This window comes from Danio rerio, chromosome 1, assembly GCF_052040795.2.
Source record: "Danio rerio strain M-AB ecotype USA chromosome 1, GRCz13ab, whole genome shotgun sequence".
In the NCBI taxonomy this organism is placed as follows: Eukaryota; Metazoa; Chordata; class Actinopteri; order Cypriniformes; family Danionidae; genus Danio; species Danio rerio.
The window spans coordinates 15,548,784-15,572,350 of record NC_141021.1 but is presented as its reverse complement, the minus strand read 5'-3'; the positions used below and the strand labels follow the sequence as shown (position 1 = coordinate 15,572,350).

Genomic DNA, 23,567 nt, shown 5'->3' with positions numbered 1-23,567 from the left:
TTTTAATGAAAAATATTATTTTGACACATATTTTAGAAAAATACTTTGAAAATTTTCAAACATTCAACAATTCACTCTGGGCAAAATTGTTGTGTTTGTGGCTTTTTTCCCCCCTCTGACTTTCATTATAATGACATTTATTGATTGCAAATCTATGACACCATATAATCATGCATTCTTTGTTGTTGCTGGTTTTCCCTGTTAGGAAGAGGTACAATTTAACATTTTTACTGTTGATCATTAATTGCATTGACAAAAAAGCTTAGCTTCGGGATAAAAATCATATAGTTATATGAAGCATAGTGTGTGTGTGTGTGTGTGTGTGTGTGTGTGTGTGTGTGTGTGTGTGTGTGGGCATGTGTGAGTGTGTGAGAGACACCTTTATGCACTTACCTTGATATGTTTGAGAAAATATAAAATATGCACCTCAGCTCTCAGAACATATTAAACAAAGTACGTGTATTTATGAACGGGCACTATAATTTGCTGTTTTACTCTTTAAAACTCCATATGAAGACAGAAACTTTTTTTACACAGGCCTATCTAAAGGGTTAATGCAGCACACTTATGATCAACAGTAAAAATGAAAAGTTTTACCTCTGTCCAACAGGGAAGAACACCAACAGTCAAGAATGCATTACTATTTGGTGTCGTGGCTTTGCAATCAAAAAATGTAATTACAATGGAAGTCAATAGGGCAAAAACAGCCACAAACATAATAAGGTAGTCAATTTGAACAGTACAGAAGGGTTAACAATTTATTCAAAAACAATATCCAATACATCAAAACTTTCAAGTGGTCTCTTAATTGTTTTTCATAGCCATATGTCTTTATTGTCGCTCTTGATCAATGCACGAGGCACGTTCTTACTTTTGGAGTGTCTGTCGCAGAGTGCCGACTCTCTCATGTCACAGAGGCGTAGTGTTCCTTTACTGCTGCTGTACACAAACAGATGGCAGTGCTGTGGGTGGAACTCTGCAGCTGTTATCACCTCCGTCAGGTCCTCCATATTGGCTGGCTTAATGTCCACAATGTCTGAGAAGGAGTCAAGGAGCATCTCGGATTTACAGCCCTAAAGCTACTTTTAGTTTGAGCTTAAGACTAAAACTTTCAGAAACTTTCATGAATGCAGATGTTAAGATCTGATTTATTTATGACGAATAAATAATGGAATAAAATTTTATCTGTTCCTCGGACAAATATTGTATTATTTCAAAATACATTGAAAGAATCAATCATACTAACCACTTTATTTAAGCTTTAAAAGCAATTAAAGCTTCTAAAGCTTTTAGATATTTTGATACAGTGCATCTGGAAAGTATTTATAGTACTTCACTTTTTCCACATTTTTTTCCTGTTACACCCTTATTCCAAAATGGATAAATTAATTTATTTTCTCAAAATTCTACACACAATACCCCATAATGACAATGTGAAAATATTTTTTGAAATTGTTGGAAATTTAAAAAAAAATAAAAAACCTGAAAAATCACATGTACATTAGTATTCACAGCATTTGCTCAAAACATTATTGATGCATCTTTGGCAGCAATTACAGCCTCAAGTCTTTTTGAAAATGATGCCAAATGATGCGAGATGTTGTGAAGCCACTCCATTTATATTTTGCAGTGTGCTTCCTGCTGGAAGATGAACCATGACCCCAGTCTGAAGTCAAGAGCACTCTGAAGCAGGTTTTCATTCAGGATGTCTCTGTACATTGCTGCATTCATCTTTCTCTCTAGCCTGACTAGTCCTCCAGTTCCTGCTGCTGAAAAGCACCCCCACAGCACGATGCTGCCAAAACCATGCATCAATGTAAGGATGGCATTAGCCTGGTGATGAGCGGTGCTGGTTTTCTCCAAATGTAACGCCTGGCATTCACTCCAAAGAGTTACATTTTAGTCTCATCAGACCAGAGAATTTTGTTTCTGATGGTCTGAGAGTCCTTTAGATGCCTATTGGCAAATTCCAGGCTTTGTTGTTTTGTGACTGTGTTATGTGTACGTTCAAGATCAAAGTAACTAACTAACCACTGACCTCCATAGTTAGAAAAAAACCAACAACATTGAAGTCAATCACTTTTCAACATTCTTCAAAATAACTTCTTTAGACAAAACTCAAACAGGTTCGAAACAAATGAAGAGTGAGAAATGATGGCAGAATAAAATTTATGGGAGAACTATCACTTTTATTTTCACACCACTGAATGCTAAAGCCCAGTGTAGAAACAGACATCACACCTGCTCTACAAATGAAAGCACATTCGAACAGCGGTAGCTTATAAATAAACTATGTATCATCAGCTTCCTGAATGGTGTAAATGTGCATGGTTGTAGGATTATTATTTCCAGCACACACACACACACACACACACATACATCCTTCACACATCCACCAAGTAACCACTACACATCACGTGCAGGCATAAAAGCACAACCTACAATTTTCCTGAAGGCAGCTATTATGTGTTTTAGAGGAGACTGTTTCCTTGGTGAATTATTTAAATGTTTCCATAGATATTTTATTTCTAGGTCAGAGAGCCCTGCTCCAAAGAAGAGCAGCTACACAATCTGGAACACAAAACCACTGCCTTCAGTCCAGTCCCAAAAACACAAAGGAACAAAAGCAATCCAGTTCAAGCACAGCACGCTTTTTTCATGCTGCATTCACCTGACTGCAAAGCCAATGCCTTTGTCCCAGTTACTTAGTTTTATATAGTAACTCATTCCCAATGGCTGTCTGCATTTTGTTTGGTCTTTTACTAGATAAGATGATGCATGAAGGATACTGAAGCTTCGGTCTGTGATGTCCAGGTGCCACATGTTGATCCGGAGATCATCGGCTGACAGATAAGTCTCTCCATCGCTGTTGACGGAGATGGAGTTGACGTGGTAAGTGTGGCCATTAGCAAAGACTCTCCTCGGTCGCACTTCAACCATCAGGTCAGTGGGCTTCAGGACTGGCACCTGAAACAAATTGATTTCTGTATCAGTTGGCTTCTCTTGCTTTAGATCAACTCGAAATCTTGGGAGCACTACACTATGACAAAATGGTGACCTACAATAGTTAAAGGAGACAGTAATTGGAAATAGGCTAATTTTATAAGTCCTTTAGAGTTTTTTGAAAAGATTTATTTATCAGAACAAACAAAAGTAAAGGAGAAAATACCAGTACGAATAGAAAAATATATGTATAACAGTACAAAATTGATTAAAAGATTTAAAATAAACCGCACTGTAACTCTCATTTTGTGCAACAAACAGTATATGATGTGCACAAATAGTATATGATGTCAGGGTTCAACACTAGGGATGTTTTCTACTGGCCGGTTAAGATTTTTACTTGCCCTGCCAAAATTTCCTCTGCCCCCACCAAAAAAAGAAGTTAGCCATTCAATTATTCAGCATAACTTTTCTTTAAATATAACTGACAATTTACATTTTTTTTATTTAAATAAAATAATGATTAGATTAATTAAAGTGAATTGTTTAATGTTTGGTTTAGTTGAAAACTACAATAATTTTATGTTTTTTGTTTGTTTAAAACCTACCAAAATGCCTAATTTTAGAAACAGGCTCATTGCATCAGTCTATGATACAATCAATATTTTTATTTTATCATTTATTTGTAAACCCAGATTTAAAATGCATTTCACTTCTTGTTCTTGCTTGATCCATCAACATTATAATCATATTAGCCTACTTTTTAATCAATTATGGCCTTTGAGTTTTTTCATGAAGCAATCATGAAGCAAAGTTGATCTTTCTTTCAAGGTGTCGAAATGAACAAAACAAATGAACAAAACAACAGGCCTAATACAAAATATAAGATTCAAATATGGAAAAATATTCCATATTCCTAACGGATAAACAGCACTTTGTAATATTTCAGTATGCATCCACTTTCATATTAAACATGAAACGCACATTTGCTGGTAGAAATGACATCCTGTCCTACTCATCATTCTCTCTTCACATAGTGGTATATTTGGCCATTACACAACCATAAAACACTGTGATATAGCCTGGTTCGTTGGATCGTTTTATTTCACTACAATCGATCTGCTCAATCAAGCCAAGACCACCTCATTCTGGTGATCTCAGACCGATTGATTTGGCGTGGACTCGAGCACGATTGCGGGATTCACATATGCCACACGAACCATGGGCATGAAAGCACGCAATTGACAAACAGTTGGAGCCAAAATAAACTTTAGTGACAAGGCAGCCCCGATCGGGCCAGTGACCATTCTGTATACTGTCCCAAGCGTCTCGCACGCTGGCCCCGGGCAGTCCCTATTGTTGAGCCCTCGATGTGAATTTGTTTTACATATTAACAGCATATAAACTTGTCAGTACTGAAAGTTGAGGTTTGCAGCATGGTGTATTAGGTAAAATAATTATTGATAATAAATTAAAAAACATAATAAAAAATTAGAAAAGAGAAAATATTTTAAACTGAATAGGCTTTGGGTTGGCACATTCTTCAAAGATGTGGTTTTATGTCAAGAAGAGTTGTATGCTAGTGCTATCTCGGCACTGGTATTCATCTGGAAGGTAAAGACTAAACGTGCAAGATGAGCAACTATTCATTCTACAGTAAATGCTTTGCCAACAGTTGAGTTTTAACATTTTTGAATCCATTTCTCCAATCCTAGGAAATTGCGGGATCACTTTTAGCTTAGCTTAGCATAATTTATTGAGTCAGATTAGACCAATAGCATCTCGCTCAAAAAAAAAAAGTGAAAAAAAAAGTAAAAAAAAAAGAGTGTTGATAATTTTTTATCTACCATTGCTGCAGCAGGCACAATGATATTATATGCAGCGTCACATAGTTAACAAGCTGGAGAGTATTTTAGGTGTTGCGTAATATTGCGTAATATTATTGTGCCTGCTGCAGCCACGGTAGAGCAGGGAATGGTTTATTATTATGCCATAATGAGAGTATAGTTCCTTTTTATATTGACCATTTTCTACAGAAATGTAAAGCTGTAAATAGGAAAATTGTTTGAGCGAGATGCTAATGAACTAATCCGATTCAATGAAATACAGTAGGCTAAGCTAAGCTAAAAGTGCTCCTGCCAGAACTAGAGATTGGCTGAACAGATACAAAACTGTTTAAATATCCAAAGAAGTGATCTTTTAATGTAAACAAATATTTCTTCTTGCTTTAATTAATAAAAAAACAGTTTTTGTGAATATAGATTCAGGCATGTTAATTAATATTTTTCACAAAAAAACATGTTACAGCTTTTAGGGTACCACTTTTTTCAGTGAGTATAATTCATATAATACATGGCAGCTAATTTTGTAGCTTTAATTAACTTACAGTTATTTTAAATGTACATAAACATACAGTTGTGCTTCTTGCAATAGGGCAATTTCATACTTTTTTGTCACATTACTTAATTTTTTTATTATAAATGCTTAGATTTGTAACATTTTGTTATTATTTGACATTCTTATTTGGCTACTTAATCATAAGTCTTGAAGCAACATATTACAATAAAATAATACAAACAAAACTCCACATAAACTGGATGGCAACTCATAATTCTTTAACAAACACAGGATAAAAATGTTATGTAAATTTATTTATGACTTAAAATTGTGCATATTCTCTTGCTTGTAAATTGATATGAATATTAATAAAATTCTTTCTGTGTGAATATGTATTAATTAGGATTTTTTCAAGCAGTGAAGGTTATACAGTATAATTTAATGATTGGTAAATGCAGTCAAGCAAGGATTTAAAAATAAAGATTTTCTTAAGATAAATAAACACATATTAGTATAAAAGAAACAAACATCCAGAACACTTTAAATAATTCTACATTAATACTACATTAATAATTTGAGAATATTTAATCAATTAAAATGTAATATTTGACAAAACCAAAGCAAATTAACAAATTTTAACTAAACAATTAGATTAAACAATCAAAACATAAATTACAATATGTAATTATTAAAATATTTACATAAAATGCTACAATAAGTAGAAAAGAAAGCAAATATTTTCCCAAAAATATTTTAGACCCATTTAAAATTAGAATTTTTGATAGTATAAACTTTTTTTTTGTCTTTTTTTTAGGATCGGGTCCCTCATCATATTAGGGGGTCCTTGACATCGAAAACATTTAAAACTACTAAAATAAGACTATACAGTCAGCATCGCAGGGTCATCTTGTATTACTCTAAAGAGATAATATTTTGCCATAATGGCCGCTGACTGTAAATCTGCTGTTTTTTTTTTACACCACTACTTACCAAATAAATCGAAAACTGGACATGAACTATTGATTTGGGTTATTATTATCATCATCATGTGGGAAGACGACGACCACAGAGAAATATGAGAAATTGCACTGCTATTGTACAGGAAATTGGCTGATAATGACAATGTACAGTTAAGCAATTCAGCGGACATTACATGAAAAAATTTAATCAGAGAATGTAATGACTGACTAATCAGAAATCTATTTCCAGTTAGAAGTGTATAATAAGCTCTTATGGAGTCTGACATAAATCAGTGACTGTAACAAATGCTAAATCGAAGCAGTAGTAAAACTTTCTGCACTAAATTGATCTAAAGAGCAATTACAGCTGTGAAAATACCCGTAATGAGGTCACGGTGGAGATGTCCTTTATTCGCCCTTCTTCATCCTTCAGATTGTAGCCCTCTGGCCGCTTGTCTCTCTCGCTCACCTTCCATAGCTTTATCGTTTTATCTGTTGAATCACACACAAGAAATTATCAGTCAATCATTTTAACTATATAGCTGACACCTTCTAAACTAAGACATTGTTATATATTTTGATGCCTTTGCAAATGCAAGTCATTTTTGTTTATGAAACTCATAACAATGTCGTATGATGACTCAACATTGATTGGTTGGTTGATTTAATAGGTATGTGTTGCAGTTCAGTTAGGGGATGTGCAATATTATCATTAATGGTAATATCATAATCATTGTTTTTTTTTGTTTTTCGCAACCCAGGCTCATTCTGAAAACTTACTGCTATATGCATTTCTTGAGAGTACCAAATACGTCTCTGCTGTTCTGACTGACTGTCGACTGACTGAATGACCCTCCTCCTTTCCTAAACCCAACCAAAATTGTTTTCAAAAGCACTAATTGATCCGGTAAAGCCGTCTATACGGAGGTAAGCGCTCAGCTGGTAAGCACGAAAAGGAACAGCGTCATACTGCCCCCTACCGTTCGTTTTAAAGACGAAATGCAGCCATACATACTTCTGGCTGCATATTTCGCTATCTACAGAAATGTGTATAGAGCTGGATTTCAGAATGAGCCTATGTTGGTTTAACTTCATTGTTCACTTGAGTGGAAAGTTGTTTAATAGTGATATACGACAGGATAAAAACTCATCACAATTACACACACACACACACAAAACGTCTTAAGCCTGATTTATACTTCTGCGTCAAACACCGGCATATGCTACGGCGCTGACGCATAGCCCTTCGCCGTGGCCATCGCCGTCGCTGACGTGCACCTCTCAAAAAATGTAACTACCCGTTGCAACGACGCGTAGCGTAAGCTCTGTGATTGGTCGGCTTGGTAGCGCTGACGAGTCTGGGCGGGACCGAGAGGCGCGCGAATGGTGCGACACCGCGCGAGCGATTGTTTACAAGTGTGGAGTCCCGTGAAGGAGCTCCGGATGGAAAGTTTTGTTTTGTGTTTACCTCATAGTTAAAGTTGTTGCACGTCCGCCGGTTCCTGCCTCAAAATGAGCGAGTTTGAGCCACTTGTACATCCCGGAAGTGTTCAGGAAATGCAAAAAAGTAGCGAAGAAACTTGACACAGAGGAACATTTACACCTCACTGCCAACTAGCGTTTCGGAAGTGTTAATGCAGACCGACAGAGACAGCGCGCAGAAGTATAAATGCACAGCCACGCGCGTTGCCTGCGCCGTGGGTTACGCCGGTCACCTGACGCAGAAGTATAAATCAGGCTTTAGTTTTAAAATGGCATTTTAGATTCACGTAGACAATGGCGTCTATCGTGATGTTGCACATTAGACATCGTACGACGCCAAATTGGTCTACATCGCCCAACCCTATATATATATATATATATATATATATATATATATATATATATATATATATATATATATATATATATATATATATATATATATATTTAATAGTAATAAAAAATAAATGAAAAAATATATATAAATAAAAATTATATTGAATAAGTAAATATGACTTTGCAAAATAATAATGAAAACATGCCTTGACATCCAAAAGCATTAATGAAGACAACCAGAATGCAGTAAAAATAAACCTACAGTTGTTGTTGTTATGGATGCAAAATTATTCTTGCATGGATCATTGGTTTTACAATATACGATAAGTAATATCACACAAAATGTTATAAAGAACATCAGGAAATTAGATTTAACAGGCTTTCTGCAGGTTTCACCAAGTTAAATTTAAGACTTTTTAAGTAATTTTTAAGACCATTATGAATGAAATTTTAGACTTTGACTTTAGACATTCAATAATGCAATAATAATAATTTTGTTTGAATATTGATTTTTATTAATTTTCAAATATATCTATTCACAAACCCTTACCAATAGAACTAAACATAGCTGTGAATTACTACAATCTACAATAATATCAATTTAATAATAAAAAATTACATCAGGTTAGTATATTCAGCAGTAAATAAATGGAGAACTTTTAAGCAAATGCTACTGTAAGAAAAGTAAATAAATGCTCATTTTAAATAAAAAGTTAAAAGTTTTATTGAGATGGATTGTTGGTGTTTGTGTGGGTGTTAATGGCCAGATTGGGCAGCTACACATAAAGGAAAATTAAGACCTGTTAAAAAAGATTAAAGACCTAAAACAGAACATTTCAGTAGATTTAAGACTTTTTAAGGCCTAAATTAGCTTTTGAGAGTTTTAAGTTTTTAAGAGTCATACCCTGATTTAGGAAAAAACATAATTTTTCAAAATTATTTCCAAGAAAACCCAGAGCAGAACAGTTGTGTGTCTAAGAGCAACACTGCATGTTTTCATTGCTAAATGAATATGTTTTTGATTCAATTCAATTATAAATCATTATTCAATTATTTATTCATAAAGACAATCACTTTGCTTTGTTTATAAATGTATCAGCGGCTTTAAACAATTCATTTTAGTGAATGACTAACTAAATTACTCATTTAGACAGAGGCTTGTCACCACATACTGGTGTTTTTAAAGTGCTATTTTGATAAATTCATGGCTAACGTATAAGCAAAAACACACAAAATAAAAATCCTTCAGTAAAAGAATATTTATCATCATCATCATCAAGAGTGAGACATTGTTTTATGTCAATAGCGCACAGATTAATCACATTACCTTTCAATGTTAGCCTTAAAACTATTTCCATTTGCAATGTACTGCATACTGTATCACATTTTGTAATTAGGAGAGCAATATGGACACATACGGGTGAACTGTAATCCCCTGTAATCCTCAGACAGGAGGAGGTGTAATTACCGTTAGTGGAGAGGAGAAAGTGAGCAGCGTTTTGCTGTGGCAGCCAGCGGATCTTATTGATCTTCTCCTCGATTTCCAAACTCTTCAGATAGTCAAAGTCCGGTTCATGACTCTGGAACGTGCTGTAGACATTATACTCACCCGATTCTCCCAGCTCTTCAGATTCACCTTTAGACTGAATTAAAAAGAAAGACCCAGTTAAATAATATCCCAAAATATTTTATTGGTTAACCCAAACATAAAAACTCTGCCATGATTTCCTCATCCTCCAGATCTGTTATCAAATATTTTGAAGAATGTTAAAAATTAAATTCCATAGTACTTGTTTTTGCTACTATGGATGTCAATAGATTCTTCAATATATCTTCTAGCATTGAGGGCCAGTAAACGGTGAGTGAATTTTCATTTTTGGGTGAATTATTCCTTTGAAAATTAAAATTCTATTCAGTTTTAAAGTATTGCTGATTAAACAGTAGACTACTTTCTTAATTAATACCTTCCTGCATTCAAAATCTAGTTTATACTGTCCATGTGTTTGACATCTCCCAGAAAATTAACTAAAGATTCAAATTTAGGCCTGAAATTCTCCCACTAGCATTTTTATGACCTCCAAAGTATAAACAGAAGTGTTTAAATCTCTTCAGTGCCTAATATTTTAATGTATCCACACTCAATGTCTCAAAAATAATGTGCTTTGTATTAAGGTTAAAATCTGGGTTAATACAGGTCAAGTTAAGGCATCTTTATTTCTGTAGTGCTTTTACAATATATAGTGTCAAAGCAGCTTAAAGAACAGCTTACAAGAAACATTGAATGCAATATCCTTGAGAATGCAAACAGATGGCTTTATTTCATAATCATTTACATTTACATTTAGCTGATGCTTTTATCCAAAGCGACTTACAAATGAGGACAAGGAAGCAATTTACACAACTATAAGAGCAACAATGAATAAGTGCAACAATGAATAAGAGCAAGTTTCAGGTCTGTACAGTCTAAGAAGCAAAGTATTAGTAATATTTTAGTAATTTTTTTGTTGTTGTTGTAATTTTTTAGTAAAAAATTTATTTTTATTTTATTTATTTATTTTTTTGAGTACAGTTAGTGGTATATCCAGAGAGGCAATTGCAGATTAGGAAGTGAAGTGGAGACTAAATAGTTACCACCAACTGGGCAGATTGAACGTGAGCGTTTGCGAAAGTGATTTCTTATTTTATATATTTAATTTTTATTTTTTACTAAAGTTCATCTTTTTTAAATGTTGTCTTAAGGATCTCTGGGAAATGTTCATTAAAATCCCCTCACACATTTTCAGTGCCCTATACTATAAAGTGACAAAATACATGTAAAGTGCTTAGAAAAACAGCATTTTTAAATCATTATTATGACATTTAATCTTCTTCTCCCATAAAGACAAATATGCTCACTGCTTAAAAAAACAAGGTTTTAATCTTCCTTTATCAATAATCCACAGCAAATGTTTTGCTCACAATTTGACCTACCTCTGTCTCTCTCTGGAAGATGACCACTCTCCCCCCCTTATCCCCAGTGGCCAGCAGATCCCCCGTCTGGTTAAACTCCACTGTAGAAATGACATCAGCTTCAAAGAAAGAGAGAAAATAGTGTTGATATATCAGTGAAAATAATAATAATTTTAAAAATAACAATACAAATTATTATTATTCTTAACAAACATTTTAATGATCATTTTTGTTGTTATGAATATTTAACAATATATATTGTATATATGTTATCCATATTACAACAAAGCAAATTCTATAAATGTATATTTCTTTTGATAATATTTAACAATATAATATAATAAATATAATTATTTAAAACTTATTATTAAATAACAATTTTCAACTCTTTTGTTAAGTTATTTGTACTAATTTTAAAGACTTGAACAACTCCAGCTAGGCACTATAAATTCCAAGTTGCATAGTAAACAAATACTAATGTGCACAGAATCACTACCTGGAGCTCGATGCCTATACATTTACACAATAGTCTCACTTGAAAATCCGAGCCAAAAATTATTTTAGCAGTGCAAATTACTTAAAGTAATAAGAGGCTCATGCACATGTGCAAGCACAGCAGAACTATGGTTTTGTCTACGCAAACACTTTCAGTCAAGAGCTTCGTCTAGGCATATGGCTTCACAATGCACACTGTAATAGTTGATAAACAGCATGACATGCTCCTGCTCCTGCCAGCGCATTGATGATGACACTAAATAAAACAGCCTGGCCTGCTGCTGATAACATGATTACGGAAAGGTTCTGGAAAGCAATAAACAACCCCTACTAGACCATATTAGGTATAATGTGAATAAAATGCAAATGCAAACAAAAAAAAATCATATGCATGCAGTTGATACACATCAAATTCAAAAGAGTGCTTCTGTTTGTATGTGCACTATTACAGTTGAAGTCATAATTATTAGCCCTCCTGTCATTTTTTTTTCTTTTTCAAATATTTCCCAAATAATGTTTAACAGAGCAAGGGATTTTTCACAGTATTTCCTATAATATATTTTTCTTTCGGAGAAAGTCTTAATTGTTCTATTTTGGCTAAAATAAAAGCTATTTTTTTATTTAAAAAAAGAATTTTAAAGTCAAAATTATTTGCCCCCTTAAGAAATACTTTGTGATTGTCTATACAACAAAACCATTGTAATACAATGACATGCCTAATTACCATAACTACTGTAGCCTAATTAACCTAGTAAAACTTTTAAGTTGCACTTTTAAGCTGAATACTAGTATCTTGAAAAATATCTAGTAAAATATTAAATACTGTTATCATGGCAAAGATAAAAGTAAACAGTTATCAGATATTAGTTATTATAACTAGGGCTGGGCAATTAATCGAAAAAGTAATCAAAATCGCTATTCAGAACCTATAATCGATCAAAATTTTCCAGGACAATTTTTTAAAATGACTCTCCCTATCGCGTGTGGAGTCACCTGATCAAGCTCTCTTAAGGCTGATTTACAGCCAAATCTGATCTTTGGTCAAGTAGGGTGATGGACCCATTCCTGAGCCTTACTTTGCATTACATTGACAATTATTGAAAGCTGCTCCAGAGATGCCCTGAGACGGCATATTTTCCATTACATTAAAAATATTATTTACATTAAAATATTTGTTTATGGAAGATGCAACAAATGCACTGTTTAACATGTTATTTACAGGATATACAAGAGTTAATTTATTTAGGAGAGATCCTGCTTATTTTCTACTTTTGAAATAAAAAAACACTTAAAATAATTGATTTTGTTTCCAAAAGTGCAAGTTATTTATTTTCAAAAAAGTGACAGTTTGTTTTAGACAATGTGTGTTTTAATTTTAGTTGTTCAATGTTGATGTTCAATAAATAATCATGGCTAGTGGATAGTGTGTGTGTTTACTTCAATTCTTTTAAAACCAAGTAATGCACCCTTCATTCAAACAATAATATGGTAATATGTGAGCATATTTACTGTACAACACCTGTTAGTGAACTAGGTAAATGAAATAAAATAAATAATCATTCATTAATCGTAATTGGGTTAAAATATTTAATTAATCGAGATTTAGATTTTAAGCCAAATCGCCCAGCCCTACCCCCAACTAATGAATTTCTTTCTTTTTTAAATATTTCTCAAATGATGTTTAACAGAGCGAGGAAATTTTCACAATATGTTTGATAATATTTTTTCTTCTGGAGAAAGTCTTATTTGTTTAATTTCGGCTAGAATAAAAGCAGTTTTTAATTTTTTAAGAAAATTTTAAGATCAAAATTATTAGCCCCTTTAAGCTAGATTTTGTTTCGATAGTCTACAGAATAACCATCATTATACAATACGTTGCCTGATTAGCCTAACCTGGGGTGCATTTCTGAAAACCATCGTTATCCAACTAAGGTCGCAAGCTCCATCATTACAAACATAGTTCATTGATTCGACGTTTCCCAAAATCATCCTTCCAACGAACATTAGCAAACTGCATCGCAAACTTGTATGCTTGCAACTACACCTATAGAGCTGTAGTTAGAAACATAGTTCCTGGCTGTGTTCCTTTCCTAGTTATCCCCCCTATCCCCTATTCATTTATAACATTCTGACATTTAAACTTGAAATTATTAACAAAAAGCATTAAAGTCATCTCACTTAGGTGTAATTTGCTTTCAAAGTGTTTTTTACAGTTCAGTTTTAGCAATTTTCATGTTTACAGTGCACTTTGAAAACACTGATGTCATTTTGAACACAGCCGTGGCTCATGACGAAAACTATAGGTGACCTATTATTTAAAAGCGAAATTTGTTATGTCTCCAAAGCTTGTGAAAACACAAAACAGAGCATACGTTAATGCTTTTCATTTAGAGTTGGTTATTTATTAGGTATCTGTACTGTATATAACATGGACCTGTTGGTTACAACACTTCTGCAGTGGTTTGCATGAGTCAAATTGTAAGAGTAGACTTTCAAAAATTAAAAAATAAATATACAATATAATACCTATTAATAATAATCATCATCATTAATACTATCAATATTATTATTAAAGTAGGATTTTTTTCAATTCCTAATAAATAATGAATAATAAATTTCATCGCCACATTATTTATTTATTTATATGATTTATATATGATATTAGAATATGTGTTAGCTTTTTGTAAGTGCTTTTATGTTTTAGAATAAAATATGTAATATTCTCAATAATATTTGTAAAGGAAACAAAGGCCCTGTATGTGTCATTTACATATATTGTATTTAATATGGAAAGTGAGTCCATGTTTTTACTAAAACTAATACTGGATTTTTTTTTAAATGCTTGTGCGTGTAAAACTATATAATTTGCACAAGAAATGATGGGGTTCTTCTCTATAGAAGTAGTTCCCACCCCGTTTAGAACATCATTATGGGCGTTTTACGTTATAACTAACTTGGTTAAAATGATGGATCTGCGACAGAGAAACTACGGTTTGGGGAAACACTCGTCACTACACCGTTCTTTTCCAAAACGATGCATTGTACTATGATAGTTCAGCTGTGAGGTATGTCATTGTTTGGGAAACGCACCTCCGCCTAGTTAGCATAATTAACCTAGTTAAGCCCTTAAATGTCACTTTAAGCTGTATAGAAGTGTCTTGAAAAATATCTAGTCAAATATTCTTTACTGTCTTTATGACAAAGATAAAAGAAATCAGTTATTAGAAATGAGTTATTAAAACTATTATGTTTTTAAATGTGTTAAAAAAAATCTTCTCTCCGTTAAACAGAAATTGGGGAATAAATATACAGGGGGGCTAATAATTCTGACTTCAACTGTATAGCCAACCTAAAGCACCAGATAGTTGAGTGAAGACTGTCTCACTGATGCATGCTGTAACCCAATAACAGGTGTGTGGCGGGAGCTCAAAATCTGATGAGTCAGCTGAATGAGACGACCACACCGCACAGCTGCCGAAATCAAGGTTATATTCGGGACTTCAGAGAGAAGGACAGGATCAAATTTCGCGTGTGTATTATGAGAAGGGAGGAGCGAGTGCTCGTGCAGGTGTGTGTGTGTGCACACATACCTTCAGTGACATAGTCTCGGAGGAAGCTGTGATTGATTTTGGTGCTCTCGCCGTCCTCACCCATCGGAAGCGGCGGAGTGCGTAAGCGCGCCCGTCCGGAGCTGAGCCGTCCAATCCGTGCTGTCCCACCCCCCCGGTGCTTTGCCCATGCTTCTGCGGCCTAGCAGAGTGGCCTGCCGCACGGCATCCTGGGATACAGTCCGCCTTTGTCAGAATGAAGCGGCAAGTGATGCGAAGAGTATGGATGCGATTAAAAAACCCACGTTCAGTCAGCTGGAGAAACGCAGCCCGTCACATGCACACATGCTCACGTCCTGACGCTCAGCCAACACTGCCTGGCAACAAGAAACGCAGAGAGAGGAAAAAGAAAAAAATGAGGATGTAGGTGTGTGTGTGAATCTGTAGATCCGTCGTTCTGCGATTAGTCCTTTTCCAAGCGCTTCCTGGGTGCGGTAGTCCTTGACGGAGAGCAGATGAGAGAGAGAGGGATGATGGAGGAGGAAGAGGAGAGGCCTGGTCCTACCTCACAGCTTCACGGTGCGTCCTCTCCCTTCTGCTGCAGTGTGACGGAGTGCGCGTGTGTGTATGCGTGCGTGCCTGTGCGTGAAGGGAAAGGAAAGATGAAAAAGAGGGGGAGGGAGAGAAAGAGAGGGAGAGAGAGAGAGAGGATACCGCTAGCCTGTCTTTCTCGACTACCACTGCTGCTGAGCATCTGCACAGCATCACGATGTCACCGAAGCCTCCTCCCTGCTCAGCCAATCAGTGTTCAGCCATCCTGCAGAGCCCCTCCCACTGCAGGTGACAAGAGGAATGAGCCTGGAGAGAAGAGTAGATGGGGAAATCAAGAGACATGGAGGCTAGTGCATCTGTGTTGCAGAGGAGCCACAGATATTCACTGGAGATGTGCTGCGAGGAGACTGACGGGAAAGGGGGAGAGATGTCATCTGAAATGGGAATAAAGGAAAGGGGAGATGCTGATTATAAAAATGCAGATAACGGAAGGATAAGACGCACGTTGGAGGTAAGCAATAGATTTGAATGAATGTGAATTTAGATTTAACTGAATAAAAGTGGAGAGACTAGAGAAGATTTATAGTGGATTTGGTGGATGCTCTGAAACCTTGTTGAGTTGCTCCCCCTAGTGTTTGTAAAAATTAAAGGGATAGTTCATCCAAAAATTGTCATCATTTAATTAGCCTTACAGCAAGAAGGTCGCTGGGTCGAGCCCCAGCTGGGCCAGTTGGCATTTGGCATTGGTGTGGGTTTCCTCCAGGTGCACCGGTTTCCCCCACATGTCCATAAAACATGTGCTAGATAAGTTGGCGGTTCATTCCGCTGTGGCGACCCCAGATTAATAAAAGGACTAAGTTGAAAATGAATGAATGAATGAATGAATGGCTCGAAACCTATTTGAGTTTTTTTCTACTGTTGAACACAAAAGAAGATATTTTGAAGAAAGCTGGAAACCTGTAACCATTCACTTGCATTGAATTTGCTTTTCCTGGCCATGAAGTTACAGGTTTTTGTCTTTCTTCAAAATATCTTTTTTATTGAAGATTTGAACAAAAGAAAGAAACTCATAAAAATAAATAGTGAGTAAATTTTGGTTTTGGGGTGATCTTTAATGCGAAGTAGGATGGAGGTTAGGATTTATACCACAATAACATCTGTCATAATCATCGTAAATAAGCCAGCAGGCAGATATTAGAATAAGAGTGCAGAGGTCAGGTTGAAGCAATAAACATGTATTTTTTCTTTATATGGATTGATTTTTAATAATAATTAATAAACCTTTAAACACAGACCTATTGTGATTCTGGGGTTGTTTAATTTAGTTGAACCCATTTATTTTTGCATTAAATCCACTTTTCTTTTCCTTTTTTTAAGTCAGTTAAATTAATTCATTTATTTTATTTTCGGCTTAGTCCCTTTATTAATCCGGGCTCGCCACAGCGGAGTGAACCGCAATATTATCCAGCACATGTTTTAGGCAGCGGATGCCCTTCCAGCCGCAACCCATCACTGGGAAACACACATAAACTCTCATTTACTACGGACAATATAGCTGACCCAATTCACCTATAGCGCATGTCTTTGGACTTGTGGAGGAAACCCACACCAACATGGGAAGAACATGCAAACTCCACACAGAAATGCCAACTGACCCAGCTGAGGCTCGAACCAGCTACCTTTTTGCTGTGAGGCGATCTTGCTATTCACTGCGCCTAAGTCATTCATTCATTCATTTTCTTTTTGACTTAGTTCCTTTATTCATCTGAGGTCGTTACAGTGGAATGAACCGCCAACTTATCCAGCATATATTGTTACGCAGTGGATACCCTTTCAGCTGCAACCCATCACTGAGAAACATCCATACACACTCATTCACAACAGTCAATTTTAGCATCCCCAAATCACCTATACCACATGTCTTTGGACTTGTGGGGGAAACCGGAGCAACCGGAGGAAACCCACGCAAACACTGGGAGAACATGCAAACTCCACACAAAAATGCCAACTGACCTAGCCAAGGCTGGAAGCAGCGACCTTCTTGCTATGAAGTGACATTGCTGCCCACTGCGCCATCGCATCGCCCACACCTAAGTCAGTTAAAAAGACAAATTAAAAAAAAAAACATTACCCATAATGCTGTACAGCAAATTTTACCAATCAGGGAGAAAAGCAAGTGCATACCAAAACATACTTAGCTCGATCGACTCTCATGCAGCAACTTCATATTTAAATTTAATTGCTTAACAATTAAATTGTTTTATAAAACATTTTTTGCTGGTTCGAGCCTCGGATGGGTCAGTTGGCATTTCTGTGTGGAGTTTGCATGTTCTCCCCGTGTTTGTGTGGGTTTCCTCCGGGTGCTCCGGTTTTCCCCACAGTCCAAAGACATGTGGTATAGGTGAATTGGGTAAGCTAAATTGTCCGTAGTGTGTGTGTGAATAGGATTGTATCAGTGTTTCCCAGTGATGGGTTGCAGCTGGAAGGGCATCTGCTGTGTCAAACATATGCTGGATAAGTTGGCGGTTTATTCTGCTGTGGCAACCCCTGATTAATAAAGAGACTAAGCTGAAAAGAAAATGAATGAATGAATAAATAAATGAAAATGTTGTAGAAATGACTGAGAAGGGAATAATTATTTACAATGCTACTCTTAAAGAAAAATTACTTTATAAATAACAGATATGAGATATGACATTCAATTATATGGGACATTCTACCAGAAACAAAATTTTTCACTTATAAAATATGACAGGACCTGACTTAAGCTAGTTCGCATCCTTGATCACCATCAGCTTCTCCTCCGTCAAATGATGTCACTACCAAGTTATAGCCTTCAAGGTGTATTGCACACATTTTGTTCAATTTAATGCAAATATGAAAGGAATGACCAAAATACGGGGGCAATTGGAAATTTATTTGTATTATATATCTGTAGTATTTATTAGTAGAATTCATTTATAATTTCATGTTTTTTAAGTCAATTGGTGAATGATAACAACTTAAACTTTGTTATTTCTGAAGTATATTTTTTAAATTAATAACAGTTTTTACCAAACCAAAACTATTAAAGCTGTTGGTTCAATTGGGCTGAGGACAAGAACAATGAGGGTTTGTAAATTTGTAAAGTGTTTTTAATAAAGAACACAACATCTGAGAACCAAATGAGTTACATATTCCTTAACAGAACAACTCACAGAAATCAACCATCAGTCCATTTTTGGGATGAAATACTTTTTATTCACTGTATTTCTGTTTTTATGTCAGGGGCAGATAATGCTCATTTCTAGTAGAATGTCCCATATATAAAAGGTTTTCTTTTAAAGGTCTGTACATTTACATTTAGAAAACATTATTAGATGAGACTTAATTGGTGTATCACAGCATTATATAAAAAAAAAAAAACCTACCAACAATCAGTATTGAATTTGATTGCCAGTCAAAAATGGCATAGGCGGGTTGACAACATTTGGGTGGTTTTCTAACGTAAACTTTATACTGAACAACTATAGAACAAAACATGACTGTGTGCTCCTACTCCATTCAGTTAGCAGTGGCCAGTTCGCATGGGATGATAACAGTTTTCAAGGTATACCGCGGTTTGGAAAAGCAGAGGTTTTAAACCATGTGGGTGAGAGGAGGGCAGTGTTTTGAAGTGATCCGGTTGTGGTTCTGTGACTGCTTGTGTTGGCTGCTGTTTTGTTAAAATTATGACAGTTAAAGTGGTTAATTTCAATTTAAATAAATTTCAATTAAACAAAAATTTTATCTAATATTTTGGGCGTTTTTTGTGCGTTTTGAACAGCTTTTGGGCTGGAAAAATTCAGTTATATCTAGCAACACTGCCAACAATTTTTAGATAGGCCTACAAGTGAAGATTTCAGAAACCTGTGGTGTCTGAAAATAAGTTTCCTCAGCCTCCCATTTGTTCAATTATTTCTATTTAAATTATTATTATTTTATAAATAATTATTTCATTATTTTACAATGAAAATAACTTTTCCATAAAAGTAAAAATGAATCTTCACAAAGCTCGATAAACATGCTTATATTAGAAGAAATTTTCAGACGACGTTTAACGTTAGAGGCCTTTTGTATGTAAACTCTCCAAGTGTTCACCCTATAGCAATAGCACAGAGATGTAAGCAGCACTAGTTTCACACGACTGAGCAAAGGTAAACGAGACCTTAATAGTTATAAGCACTGGCGATTTAATGATAAAATAAGATAGACTTTAATTTATAACGTAGAACGTGTAGGGTTGCTGTTTTTAAAACCTATTTGAAGGCTATTTTAGTAACGTTGTAGCAGCGAATTTAGTTTAGTCAGTTATATTTTAGGCCACGAAGTTAGCAGAGAAGAAATCATGTAAACGTCGCTTAAACCTGTTATAAAGCTGTATAAATGCACAATATTAAAGTTATTGAGAATATAAATGTGCTGGCTTACTTGTACAAATGTGGGCTGAGGAATCATGCAATATTCAGATCTTAGAAAGTTCGGTTGGTTCGTCCATCTATAAGGTCTTTGCCTTTGGTATTGTCGTCTCCGTTTTGTATCAGTATTTTAATTTCCAGAGTAAGGCTACCACTAGAGGCCGCTAGTATCAAATACATTTTCAAAGATATACTGACAGGACTATTTCATTTTCAATAGCCTATTGCTTAAGCAATTTGAACAAATAAATAAATAAATGCAAATCAAATATCAAGCATACAAGTTCATGTTTGGATTTCACATATATAAAAATATATGTCATAAAATAAAGCATGATAATTACAAATATGTACACATATATGTTTGAATATATTAGCTATATATTTCACATTCCCATATGGGGTTACAAGGAACTCTGGTGTCCTCTTTTAAATGTGTGGCTGATCACGTTGCACTGCATTTATTTGCGGCACCGAAACTTTCATGGGAGAAGTGCTTTCTAGAAAAAAAATGCAAGATCCTCTTTTTTTTTAAAAGATATAGGGAAATTCTTCATGATGACACTTTAAGACTAAGTTATGTTTGGATGATTACGTAATCTGTTATAACAGACAAATATCATGGATATAATAAGTTTTATTGGGTACATCTTGCTAGTACCAAGGCTGACCAACTTTGATTACATAACTACCTTTATTCTTAGATTCAACAAGGTGCTATAAACATTCCTCAGAGATTTTGGTCATCTGAGTATAGGTAATTCATTGCATGTTCAAGAAAGCAATCTGGGATGATTTGAGGTTTAATGTGTATTATCCTGCCGGAAGTACCTATCAAATTTAGTGACCACAATGTGGTCATAAAGTAATGAATATGAGCAGCAACAACAGTCTGCGGCATTTAAATAAAGTTCTGTTGGTATTAAAAGACCTAAAATTAGCCAAAAACTTTGTTTCACGCCATTACACCAGCAGCAGCCTGAATTATTGATAAAAGGCAAGACTCTTGTTCTCATAAAATGACAATCAAAATTCATGAGACTGGGTGACTTTTTTTTTTTGTCTTAGGTTGTCAGGTTTCAGTAAACCTGTGTGATTTGAAGCTTCTGTTTTCTCTTCTTAACCGACAGGAATGTCCCAGCTGTGGTCTTTTTCTGCTGCTGTTGCTCATCTGCTTCAAGGTTTGACATGTGTTTCTGTTGACGTCAGACTGTAAACTTTCTGTCTGCTCAAACCAGTTTGGTCATATATCTAATCAGATATTTGCAATAAGGTGAAAATTCTGTCATCAGTTACTCACACTTCATTCATTCATTCATTCATTCATTCATTCATTCATTCATTCATTCATTCATTCATCCATCCATCCATCCATTCATTCATCCATTCATTCATTCATCCATCCATCCATCCATCCATCCATCCATTCATTCATTCATTCATTCATTCATTCATTCATTCATTCATTCATTTTCTTTTCGGGTTATTCCCTTTATTAATCTGGGGTCGCCACAGCAGAATTGACTACCAACTTATCCAGCACACTGTATGTTTTACGCAGCGGATGCCCTTCCAGCCGCAACCCATCACTGGGAAAACTCACTCTTTTCTTGATTAAAATTTAAAAAGTGATTTATGATTTTCTTTCTTCTGTTAAGCACAAAAAATATTCTCAAGAAAGCTGAAAACCTGTAACCACTGACTTCCACAGTATTTGTTTTTCCTGAATGGATGAGTATGGTTACGGCTTCTTTTTTTGTGTTAAACAGAAGAAATAAACCATGTGAGGGTGAGTTAATAGTGAGTGAATTGTTTTTTTTTTACCTTCCCTTTAACAAACAGTACCTAATAAATTGGCCTGTGTCTATACTTTCATTACCAACACTCACTATTGTTCATATAATTATCTGTTATATATTTATTTAGCCAAATTCCAATAAAAGTTTAACATTTTTACACATGTTTATACCTTAATAAACAGCCACTAATTGGTTAATAGTGTGGCCTCATGCTCTGTAGTCTTTAATCAGTTAACGTTTTTCTGGGTTTGGATTGTGTGGTGTTTGTCTATTTACAGTACTGCATGTCCACTTGACATTTTCTAATAGCCTTTTAGCAGGTAGCGAGGACAAAAGTCAAGGGTGCAAAGTCATTAATAGTTTGCTAGGACACTAATCCCGTTCCCTGAATGGGCAAAACAGGGCCTTTTCTTGTTATCAGGATTAGTTTTATGTAACAGATTAGCCTCCACTGTGTAGAGTTGAGATGTTAGTGTAGGCAGTGACAGAAAAGCTTAATCCTTTGACCTGACTCAGACCAAAAGCAAGCATCAGTGCTTTTCATCTCTCTTTATTGCTCTTTCAGGAAGTTCCATCTACTCAGGGGTCTGAATCTTTTATTGGAGAGACGAAAGCATGCCGTGCCTGCATACGGAGTCTCTGCCCTCTTTGCAAACTGAAAGCAGGTATGGAGTCGCCTCTTCACGCAGGGGGTCTCAAGGGTCCAGGTCCAAATCAGAGAAAAAAAGGAAAAGTGGAGAGAAATCTACACGTGTGGAGAGGAATGAGATTGAGAAAGAGCAGTGTGCCATAACCAGTGCTGCATGGTTCTTCACGCCGCTCTGGGTCCCAGGGGCCAAAACCCAGAGGCTGGGATTCAGGATGGGAAAGGAAAGTGAGAAAGTGAAGGCATGGCTTGATGATTATTCAGATTCTGCCAGATCTTACTTCAGCAGATCCTCTAGGTGAGCACTGGTATCATTATGTTCTGTTTAATTAAGTATATCCGTTTATTCAGTTTCTTGAGAAAAATGACTCTTAAAAGCACAACAATTAAACAATTAAATGATTGTACAGTATATAATGTTGCTTATACCTACCTACACTGTTAACTCACTGTTATTTCTTGTAGAGTCTACAGTAGCCTACTGGCAACAGTTCAGTGAATCAATTACAGCAAATACACTATATCAGAAATATTCCATTTTGTTGTATAAGTATTTACAGTATTGTATATTTGCTGAAGTTTGCCATGCGCACTTGCGGTTTTAAAGACACTTCTTTGGTGCGTCAATCTTGTCAATGCTATTATTCAAAAAGGTAATGATTCGTACTCATCAAGTAATTGCTTCATACTATTTTTATTTTTTCTTCTTACATTCTTCGGGTGATTCGGGGAAGACAGAGCTGAATTTTCAGCATCATTACATTTCAGCATCATTAACAGTATTATTAGGAAACAAAACAAACCTTGTCCAGGAGTAAAGCCTCAAACACAACATCAAAGCACTATTTCAGCATAACAGCAACAAGAATCAGTCCAAGGCACTTTCGAGTGCCTTGGACTGATTCTTGTTGCTGTTTTGATGAATTCCTTACCCAAAGAGCACTGACCATATATTTGAGCTTACCCCAGATCGCTTTTTGTTTGTTTTTTCTGGACTATTTCAGCATATCAGGGTTGCTTCTGTAATAATTAGGAGTAGTTAATATTAGTGTATCACATAAATTTCTGTGTGGAGTTTGCATGTT

General features: G+C 35.3%; 2 protein-coding genes across 22 annotated transcripts in view; one reads left to right on the top strand and one right to left on the bottom strand.

Annotated features, from left to right (window-relative positions):
* ppp2r2ca (protein phosphatase 2, regulatory subunit B, gamma a) overlaps nucleotides 1-20,200 on the bottom strand; it is a 46,066-nt gene extending 25,866 nt beyond the window's left edge. For 2 of the 16 annotated variants that reach the window (XM_087234841.1, XM_087234838.1), the window contains exons 1-7: nucleotides 15,355-15,798; nucleotides 15,092-15,279; nucleotides 11,028-11,125; nucleotides 9,526-9,700; nucleotides 6,619-6,731; nucleotides 2,790-2,967; nucleotides 872-1,036 (exon numbers count right to left, since the gene is read on the bottom strand). In XM_087234841.1, the coding sequence (XP_087090967.1) occupies nucleotides 872-1,036; nucleotides 2,790-2,967; nucleotides 6,619-6,731; nucleotides 9,526-9,700; nucleotides 11,028-11,125; nucleotides 15,092-15,155 (793 nt within the window). In that variant the 5' untranslated portion in view covers nucleotides 15,156-15,279; nucleotides 15,355-15,798. 16 annotated transcript variants of the gene reach the window in all.
* Nucleotides 15,919-23,567, top strand: part of pde5aa (phosphodiesterase 5A, cGMP-specific, a) — a 32,070-nt gene continuing 24,421 nt past the window's right edge. For 2 of the 6 annotated variants that reach the window (XR_015476415.1, XM_087236850.1), the window contains exons 1-3: nucleotides 19,726-19,776; nucleotides 21,168-21,310; nucleotides 22,402-22,780. Coding sequence is in view for 4 of the 6 variants with exons in the window: in XM_087236850.1 (XP_087092976.1) it covers nucleotides 22,452-22,780 (329 nt within the window). In the remaining 2 variants the exon portion in view is untranslated. Of the gene's footprint in view, nucleotides 16,113-19,725; nucleotides 19,777-21,167; nucleotides 21,311-21,753; nucleotides 22,781-23,567 lie in introns of those variants that run through there. The other 4 variants (XM_087236852.1, XM_087236853.1, XM_087236851.1 and 1 more) reach the window with 4 other exon arrangements.